Source organism: Macrotis lagotis, chromosome 7, assembly GCF_037893015.1.
Source record: "Macrotis lagotis isolate mMagLag1 chromosome 7, bilby.v1.9.chrom.fasta, whole genome shotgun sequence".
NCBI lineage: Eukaryota > Metazoa > Chordata > Mammalia > Peramelemorphia > Peramelidae > Macrotis > Macrotis lagotis.
The window spans coordinates 132,177,969-132,188,814 of record NC_133664.1 but is presented as its reverse complement, the minus strand read 5'-3'; the positions used below and the strand labels follow the sequence as shown (position 1 = coordinate 132,188,814).

Below are 10,846 nucleotides of genomic sequence, written 5' to 3'. Positions count from 1 at the left end.
AAGAATTACTACAGGAAAATTGCCCTGATATTCTAGAAGCAGAGGGCAAAATGGAAATGGAGAGAATTCACTGATCCCCCCGAGAAAGAGATCCCAAAAAACCAACCCCTAGGAATATTATAGCCAAATTCCAGAACTCCCAAGTCAAAGAGAAAATATTACAAGCAGCCAGAAGGACACAGTTCAAATATTGTGGAGCTGCAGTCAGGATCACACAGGACTTAGCAGCAACTACACTGGAGGCTCGTAGGGCTTGGAATACAATATACCAGAAGGCAAAAGAGCTTAGAATGCAGCCAAGAATGAACTACCCAGCAAGGCTGAATGTCCTCTTCCAGGGAAAAAGATGGACTTTCAAAGAACCAGGGGAATTTCAAAGGTTCCTTTTGGAATGGCCAGAGCTGAACAGAAGGTTTGATCTTCAGATACAGGACTCAGGTGAAGCACAGAGATTGGAGGAGAGGGGGGAAATATGAGGGACTTAATGATGATGAACTGCATGTATAGAAAAATGATACTGATAATATTCATATGAACCTTCTCAGTTAATAGAGCCAGTAGAGGGAGCTTTTAATAGTTGAAGCACAGGAGAAAGCTAAATTTGAAGATAAAATATGGTGTAAAAATGGAGTCAATAGAAAAAAAGGGAAATGGAATGGGAGAAAGAAAAAGGAGAGGCGGAATAGGCCAAGATATTTCACATAATAAGATTTTTTTTTATTACAATGAGCTATTGCAATGATATGGAAGGAGGGAGGCAAGGGGGAATGAGGGAAACTTTGCTCTCATCAGAGATGGCTAGGAGAGGAAACAGCATATATACTCAATGGGGTATAGGCATCTGGAGTAAGAAAGAGTGGGGAGCAGGGGGAAGGAGTGGGGATGTGAATAAAGGAGGAGAGGATGTACCATGAGGGGAGAGTGGTCAGATATAACACATTTTCTTTTTTACTTCTTGCAAGCGGCTGGGATTGGAAGGCCTGCCCAGGACCTATGGCCAGGTGGATTCTGGGCCTAAGGGGTGGTAGGGGGGCTCAGGGATTCTTGGCCCCAGGACCAAGGATCTGTCTGCTGTGCCACTCAGTGACCCTAAAGCAGAGTCAGAATGAAAGGAGAGAGAAAATATAGTACATGGTAGTGGAGAAATAAGAAAGGAGGGAGTTGCGATTAGCAATGGCAATGTTGGAAAAGTATGGAAGTAACTTTTGTGATGGACTTATCATAAAGAATGTGATCCACCCATGACAGAGTTGTTGGTGTTGGAACACAGACTGAAGCACATTTTTTGTTATTATTATTTGGGGGAGGGTACAGGGCAAGTGGGGCTGGGTGGCCTGCCTGGAGTCACATAGCAGGGTGATCTTTGGGTGTCTGGGGCCGGATTTGGACCCAAGGGCCAATGCTCTGTCTGCCACCCAGCCACCCCTACTATTATTACTATTTTATTTTGGGTCTTTTTTTTCCTTCTTTTTGGTTTTTTGCAGGGCAGTGGGGATCAGGGAGTTTGCATGTCACACGGCTGGGTGACTGTTGGGTTTACGAGGCTGGATATGGGCTTGGGTGCTTGTGGCTCCAGGGCTGGTGCTTCATCCATTGCGCCACCTGGCCATACCTACAATTATTACTATTATTTTTTTAATTTTAATTTTTTTCTCTCCCCTTTACTTTTTTCGCCCAAGCAAGTCTATCTATATTCATGGGGGGAGGGGTATTTTGTTTACTTGTAAACAAGAATATTTTATTAATGTAAAAAAAATTTGTATAAAATGAGAATAAAAAATAAATTTAAAAAAATAAAATAAAATAAAATTCTGTCTCAGATACTTGACTACCTATGTGACTCTGGGCAAATTACTTATTTATGTTTTCCTTTCCTCAGCTGAAAAAATGGAGATTAAAAGCACTTAGAGGATTGTGAGGGTCAAATAAATGAGCATATATGAATCACTTTGCTAGCTATTATCTCCTTTTTTTTTTTTTGAAAAATGCTATTAACTGTAATTCAGTCCTTTCAGTCCTGATTTTTTGTGACACCATTTGGGGTTTTCTTGACAAAGCTTTAGGAGTGGTTTGTTAGTTCCTCCTTCAGCTCATTTTCCATATGAGGAAATTGAAGTAAAAAAAAGGTTAAATGACTTATCCAGGGTCCCACTACCAGTAAGTTTCTCAGGCTGGATTTGAATTCTGAGCTTCTGGACTCCAGGTAGGGGCTCCCCTTCTTTTCCTCTAGACTGTGACTTATGATATGTCTGGCAAACTACTGAGATTGCATTCCTTTCCCTACTCTCCATATGCACGTGGCTCCTCTTTTCTACTAAAGTTCATAGTGGGGTTGTAATCTGCATCTATGGAGTATAATCTACTTTTGAAGGAATAGAATTGAAATGGAATTTTGAGGGGGGGAAAATGAAAATTTGAAAAAAATTAACTGGATATGAAAGAAGCTAAAAGAAAGTTAAACATTTAAAGACAAGGTAATTTTGGCTTTCGTTAAGTTGTTTCTGTTGGGGGTTTTTTTAATTAAAAGATTAATGAAAGCTATGTTTGAAAATAAATAGATATTCTTTAAGTTCTTTTGAATTTTATTGAATAACAGATATACCCTTAAAAAGGTACACTTAGGTCTTGGAAAAACAATCATTTTTCTCCCAGTTGTTATATATTTTCCCCAGATTTATCCCAACAAAATGTTATGAATGATGCCAATGTATAAAAATAGGAATATGGAAATTACCACTCTTTACAGAAGGTTTATTGAAACTTGTTTAATTTTCTTTCAAATATTCTATTAAACATAGTACACAAAATACAGTAAAATGCACTCTTCCCATTTCAAATAAATATATTCTAACCTTTGTAGAAATTTTAAAATTTGTATAACCCCAGTGTTTTAATTGAAGCAATATAGAAAAAAAACTCTAATCAAACAATATTTAATTTATTGACAGTATATCCCAGGCATGTCACTGGATAATAAGAATAGTATATTCTACAGACTGTTTGAGGATGGCAATAAGTATCTGAAAATGTGCTAGTTTCTTATAGAACCACAGTTTGGAAAGGTATAGCTCTCAAGTCATACAGTACAAACTTGGTTAAGCAGAAACTGTCTTGTTAAAAATTTTCTAGCAACTGGACCATGTTCTTGAAAAATAATGATGCCTATTTATCACACTGGTGACTTACCAAACCTAGAGATATTTAATAGTTATAAAATATAGGGCAGAATTTTAAAAAATCATCTTACAGGAAAGGCTAAAAATAAAGGTGCTGTGCAAAGGCAATTTTGTCCTTTTCACAATTGTTTTAACTTTTGCTAGACTAAAATCTACTAAAATATACAGACTTAACACACAAAAACAATCATTTACATAAACATCCCTGATCAGTTTTAAGACATTGGGTTAGTTCTTTTTTTTAAGTGCTAAAATTAATTTTAGAAATTTTAAAGAAATTTACAGAATTTTCTCCTGAAGAATCTTTTTTTTAACACTTTCAAAATAATTCACCATCAGAGAAAGGATCATTAGTACTGTCTACCTTCCTATATTAGTAATTAATCAGTGCTTTTTTAAACTAAATAGCCCGTGGATGTAAAGTCAAATTTTACCTTAGTTAGCCCCCAAACTTAACTATATCTACAAACAATAAAAATCTTACATGATATTGTCTAAAAGGCCATTGTTAGTTCTGTCCCTCACCACAACACAGGAGGTGTTTGTTTTTCTTTTAAGTGCACAGCCACTTGCTACTTCTAGCATGATATGAAATTCTTTTCCCCTTCATTTAGGAAGCAGAAAATCATGTCTGCAAGTATTCTTTTATGACGATACTTCTTAAACAGAAGGACAAAGGATTGTATGCTCAAATAAAAATCACAAGTCCAATCCAAAAATTTTGTGGTTTCATCCTCTTGCATTATCTACAGTTCCTCCATTTCAAAGTGTGTATTAAAGCTGTTTGCCATGGTTGTGTGTTCAAAGATCCTTGACAGACTTGGTTTCAGCAATTCTACTGAATGACATGACAGGTGTTGTGAGGTGTCATTCTTCAAGGACATCATTTGATCTGTTCCAGGATCTCTTCTGTCATAATACAAAGCCCACAGCAGGGTAATAGTGAGAATCATTGCCAGAATTTGTGTAACTCCAATAGAGATACCCAAGAATCTTAGAACTTGCAGTTGTTTGGTTCCTCTCAAGAAGGTGTACATTTTTTTCCCACAACCCTGCAAAACAAATAGATGTGGTCAGTATCATTTGGGATCTGTCTCTTACAAGTCTTGTTAAAAGAATTCTGCATTACTTAACAATACCAAATGATGTTTACATATCCATATCTCTTAAGAAATTCATTTACTTTTCATGATGATATATGAGACTACCAAACATTCTGGCCAACTAGCAATAAAATAACAAGTTATTTATTAAGTAGGTATTGTGTATCAGGCAATCTAGTAGGCAATAATGATTCAAAAAAATAAAATGTCAGCTTCAAAGAGCATGCATTTATATTGACAATATGTACATAAATAAAGATATACACAATTTATAACTCCATTTTGTGCTATATTTTTCAAATGAAAAATCAGCCTTTTCACTTGCACTGACATAGCTAATGGAATAAAAATTTATTATGCAACTATTAAGTATAGTCAATATTCTTTTGCTACTATTCTCAATAATCAGCACAGTCTTTCCTAATCTATTAGTTAAGTGGGTACAAATGTGTAGAGATCAAATCTCAGCTCTTGCTAAGGGAACTTGGGAGAAGGAACTACACTGACTGGCTATCAGCTACTGCACTGATCAGTACTGGCAGCCAAGAACAAAGGAATGTGGCAATTCTACCCCTTAGTTGCTGTTTATGCAAACATGATCAAAAACTAATGCAGTACCATACAATTCATGCCAATGTGGAGGCAGCATCTTTTTAAATCTCAAAATATCAAACAATGAATTGAAATGTCTTCTTTTTTTTAAAAACCAATATACACAGGTCATTTCACATACTAATTTGAACAATAACATTAGTTCATGGGTAAATGGAAAAACTCTTAAATAGGTGGAGTGGGGGAAGGGAACATAAAATATATTAAACAATAGATTATATAAAACTGATTAATATATGTCTTTAGTTGACAGTAAGTGGTATCTAATCAGCTACACACCCAATGACCTCCAGGCTTATTCAGTCTTATCAGGAGCCAATCCCTACTACCAGCTGGATAGATAGGATGAAGACTTAACTCATGGTCAATAATCTACTAATTAATATATTAACAAGTATTTGCTAAAAGTCTATATCAGGTTGTACTCTAATTTTCATTTCTCCGAAGCAGTAGAGATAGGGGACTATGGGGAGGACAAGCCATCATCAATTGTTCTCTGCTCCCCGAAGGGGATTCCCACAATCCAAGAAGATATTGTATAGTAACTAGCTTGAAAATAAAGAAGGTAAGGGTTCAAAATCATCTATTCAGTAACAACCTATTTCTCTAAAACAAGGGTTAGCAAACATTTTGGCCCTAACCATAAGCCAGAGTCAAAACTTCAGACCATTTAAAAAAAGGGCAACAGAATAGTTGAAGTTCAATTTTTAGAAAATTTTATTAGTTTTTTTTTGGCCAGGAATTATGGATGACCTTTCCTGACATTTCAAAAAGCCATTGATGTCTTCTTAGAGGTCTTGTTACTATATCTTCTTTTTAAAAAGTTTCCATTGATGTCTTTTCTTTTTTAATATCATCATAATTTTCCCCAATATCTTCCCCTCCTCCACCTCTCTCATAGTATTCACACAAAAAAGAAAAAGTGAAGGAAATAACAATATATTGAATAAGTTTGAAAAATAAATCCCAAAATTAAGATTCTCAGTCAAAGATATGTAATTAAATCTATTCAAGTACACTAAATTTTAGTCATTTTATTTGCATACTTACAAATTATTTTCAAAAATGATAGTAACAATTTGCTGTTCCACTAATAATATAATAGTGCATCTGAATATCTTTCTCTTCTACTATTGCTTATTGATAGCATTTACAGAACTATATCAAGTTACAATTGAGAGCTAGGTGGTGAAATGGATAGAGTTCTGGGCCTGGAGTCAGGAAGAACTGATTGCAAATGTGGTCTCAGATACTTCTGAGTTATGTGACCCTGGGTAAAAGTCACTTAATCCTGTTTGCCTCAGTTTACTCATCTGTAAAATGAGCTGGAGAAAGAAATGGTAAACCACTCAAATATCTGCCAAAAAAATCCCAAATGGGATTAGAGATGGACATGATTGGACAATAACAAACAGGTTATAGTGAGATAATGAGCATCTTTGCTTTATTCCTATATTTATTGAAAAAGTTCTAGTATATCCCCATTGAACATGATATCTGCTTTTTTCAGGATATTAAAAAAAGCTGTCCCTATGACTATACTTTGTAGAACATTAGAACATTAAACTTGCCTCCCCCAATTTTCAGAAAGTGAGGTAAAATACCAATGATATTTTGATTTGTTTTATTACTTAATGATTTGGAATATATATATATATATATATTCAGATGATTGTGAATATTTAGCATTCTTTTGAAGAACATTAATATTTCTTTGACTGTTAGTCACTGTTTTTTCTATCACATGCACATTAATTATCTATATGTTAGTTTTTCAGTTTGATACAACCAAAGTTACCTTTTTATAAGTGCCTCATTCTTAATAGATTTAAGAATACATGTCTTATCTAGAGCTTGAGAGTATGAAATCAGTTTCTGTACTCATTTTTATAGTATGATTTGAGTATTAAGCTTACATATTCATTTATAATGTATTGTGTAATATGAGGTAGGGCAAAGTCTACTTTCTGCCAGACTGCTTTCTCAGGGGAAGTTATGTTGACCTATTTTTTTTTTGACCATTGCTAGATGGTTTTGATTACTGATGCTTTATAAGATAATTTAAGGTGTAGAAGTACTGTTTCCTCTTAATGCTTACCTCTTTTCATCATTTCATTTGATATTCAAGATATTTAGTTTTTTCAAATGAATTTTGTTATTCTATAAAGTATCTCCTCAGTAATTTGATTGATACTTTGGTAAAAATTGATTATTTTTATTAAATTGGCATAGCTCAGCAATGAGCCCTGAAAATTCCTCCAGTTATTTACAGTGTTCTTTATGGGACACTTTGTAATTGTATCTGCACAAGTCTTAAGGGTGCTTTAGCAGATCGATTCCTAGATATTTTATGTATTTCATAGTTACTTGCAATGGGATTTCCCTTGCTATTATTATATTTTGTGTTTGATTCTTATTATATAGAAATGCTATTGATTTTTGAGGATTTAGTTTATACTGTGCAACTTGTATGATTTGGTACTTCAAAGAGTACTTGATTCTGATGGGATTTTCCCAGTTTACCACTATATCAGCAAAAGTTAGTTTTATTTCCTTTTTATCTATATTTATACCTTTAATTTCTTCTGTTTTATTGCTATTAGTAGCTCTTTTTCAGAGTTATGTCAGTAGGGAGATTGGGTATCCTTATTTTTCTTTGCCTATTTATTATAAAAGGTTTTAGTGTATCCCCATTACAAACGTTTGCTTTTGGTTTTTGATAGGTTTTATAGCGGTTCCTCTCTGCCTATAATTTGAAGAATTTTGATATAAATTAGTAAATTTTGTCAAAGTCTTTTTCTGTATCTATTAAGATATTTGGTTTGGGATGTTTAGATTTTTTAAAAATTCTTATATATAAGTTGAGTGTGGTTCCTAATGTTGAGTCAGTCATTTTTGTATCCCTGCTACAAATTCCATTTTGTCAAAATGAATAATTTCTAAGAAAGATCATTGTAGCCTGTTTAATAGGATTTAGTTTAAAAATTTTGAGTCAATATTCATTAATTATATTGTCATATTTTTTCTTTCTTTGTTTTATTTTTCCCTGGTTTCTGTATTAGGACTACATTTGTCTCATAAAAGGATTCTCAAAGGGTAATTTCTCAGTTTTTGAGAATAATTTATATAATATACTCTTAATTATTTTTAAAAGTTTGATAGAATTCTCCTATGAATCAGTTTGCTTTAATACACCCATTATTTGAGGTTTCATTGTTAAGTCTCTATTTGGGTTTGTCTCTCTGGTGATGCCCAAGCAAATGACTATCATGTTTTTTGATATGTGGTCTGTAAAGGATTATTTACTACATTTCCTTAATATTTTCTTGGGATAGCATGAAATGATTAGTTTTTCTAAAGTTTCCAGGTGGTGCTAAGAATTACATTTGTCTGTCCTTCAAGGACACATATGTCTTTTAGCTCTAGTTTACCAGCAATTTGTTTAGTTCCTTCCTTCCTTCCTTCCTTTCTCTTTCTTTCCTTCTTTCCTTCTTTCTTTCTTTCTTTCTTTCTAGCTTTGGGTTAAGTGATTTGCCTGAGGTCACACAACTAAGTAATTAAGTGCCTGAGGCTGGATTTGAACTCAGGTTCTCCTGATTCTAAGGTCTGTGCTCTATCCACTGTGCCAACTAGCTGCTCCCTATTTTCCTTTTCTTTATCTTTGATTATTCATATCCAAAACCGAATGAGGGATACTGAAATCTTCTGCTACTGTTGTGTTATTATTTATCTTTTTGTAACTATTAGTTTCCATGTCCTTTCCTTATCATTATTCTTTTGAATGTTTTGCTTTGTCAGATAGCAAGACTGCAACTTTTTCTTTTATGGATTCACTTGATTCATAGTAAAAATTTTTCCCCCCATCAACCAGTGTAATTCTATGTATGTCTTGGTAAATTATGTTTCTTGTAAATAGCAGACTGTGGTTTTCTTATCTGGTCTGCCATTTTTTTATTATATTTTCAAGTTATTTTTCTTTTGTTATAAATACAGAACTATGCCTCTTCAATTATTTTAACTTAATATCTTTTTAGGGTGACCCTATTCCCACTGACTTTCTTCCTTTCAATTACATTGTTCATTAAGTTTTTTTTTTTAAGATTGCTTTTTTTGTGACCCTTGCCACAGGAGAGTTCTCTCCCTTACTCTGTTCATTATCCATCTTCTCTTTATGTATACTCTAGGCCTCATTCTCTGATTCACAGTCCTTATAATTATCTAGTTCTCTATTCTCTGCATTCTTCATAGAATCAAAACTTGTAAGGTATCCATTCTGATATCTTCCCTCAAAACAGTTTCTGTCCCTAACCTTACCTCCTCATTTCTAGAAAACTGCTAATTCCTGCAGATGTCAGAAAGAATTTTGCCTCATGGCAGGACCCTTTGACCAGTCACTTTCTTTCTCCATTTAATTAAAAAAAAATCTCCAATTTGGGACTACCCCCTATTTTGCTCCAGGTACCAATAGCTCTCAGGAAACTACTCCTGAGGCAAGACAAGGAGCCAATCTCACCTTGATAAATTTGAAAACTTTATACAAAAGAGTTGTGTCTGTGTCTAAGCTCCTTTGTCTGTGTATGTGTAATACAGATCTGAAATAGTTACAGTTACCTGATTTAAATGTTACTCCTTTTAGTTTGGGTTTTGAATTAAAGGGTCTAATTTTAAGTAATTAGTGAAGTTGGAATCTAAACCTATAAATTGCAAATTTTGTGAATAGACTTCCTGCCCTCAAAAGGCTTTGAAAAAGAGGGAGGGAAGACCTTTGATAGGAAAAGGTCACCACCTTGCATTTAAAAAAAGAAGAAACTGAGAGCTAAATGAGGGTAATTTAGTCACCTAAATTCTGTAACAAATCTTGAGAATTTGTGTGTGTTATTAAGGAGGAAAATATAATTGGGATAAATTGTATGTCAATGAATTTGGGAATATTGAATCATATATACTGATTTCTTTTGGGAAAGAGAAATATTGTACTAAATTGTATAATCTGATTTGCTTTGATGTTAAATTGATGCACATTGTCAACAATCTCACAAGGTCTTTTGTGGGTAAAGGAAGAAAGTTTGTATTCTATGTTTCTTATCATCTATCATCACTTGTTTATGGAAGGGAATATATATGTATATGTATTTATCAGTTATGTGATATTCTTTTGTAACTTCAAAGAAATTATATTAACAGCATTTGATTCTCCTGTGCACATGTAAGCTATTTGAAAACTGTAATGTCAAAGCCTGGAATTAACATTTGATTGCTTTGAAGGGGTGGTAAGAGAAGTATCACAAATTATGACCCCTTCTGGGATAAATCTGTGGATTCATGCATAATAACCCATGTTGTTAATTGATTTGAATGCCTGGAATTTTTTTATTGCATTAGAATTAATAACACATGTTAGAAATTTAAAGTTACCTAAGATGTTCTAATGGGTTTTTAAAAATAATTCTTTAAGTAATAATTTGTATTTTTGAAGATGGCTAGTAGTGAAAAGTTTATGAATATAAGTTTCTAGCTATATGTGTGTGTGTGTGTGTGTGTGTGTGTGTGTGTGTGTAAACTGGGACTGTAGTTATTTGCTTTGAGGGAAAAGCACCTATGTAACATGAGAAAGATAAAATAATAATGATGATAATTTGAGATTTCTCTGTGGCAATCTCTAGCCAATTGTTATGAGAGAAGTAGGGAGATGATGAGCAGCCTCCTAGCCAGAAGGAGATTTTAGTTACTTTAAATATAGTTAATAACTAAATGAGTTCATTGTAAAAAGTTGATTTTATTTAAAAAAATGAATTAGGATTATTGTGTTTTTACATCTCAAAATCTGTTTATTGCATTTCATCTACAGCACTGTCCTTAGGTACATGAGCAACAATTGAATTATAATTTTCTCCTGGATATCTTATATCAAATTACAGACTGGCACACTCTTGATTCTCCTTAGTGATCAAGCCA

The 10,846-nt window shown here is 33.6% G+C and overlaps 1 protein-coding gene across 2 annotated transcripts in view; it reads right to left on the bottom strand.

The window, feature by feature from the left end:
* Positions 1-2,557: 2,557 nt before the first annotated feature.
* TSPAN12 (tetraspanin 12) overlaps positions 2,558-10,846 on the bottom strand; it is a 101,044-nt gene continuing 92,755 nt past the window's right edge. For both annotated transcript variants that reach the window (XM_074193824.1, XM_074193825.1), the window contains one exon: positions 2,558-4,228. In XM_074193824.1, the coding sequence (XP_074049925.1) occupies positions 3,923-4,228 (306 nt within the window). In that variant the 3' untranslated portion in view covers positions 2,558-3,922. The remainder of the gene's footprint in view (positions 4,229-10,846) is intronic.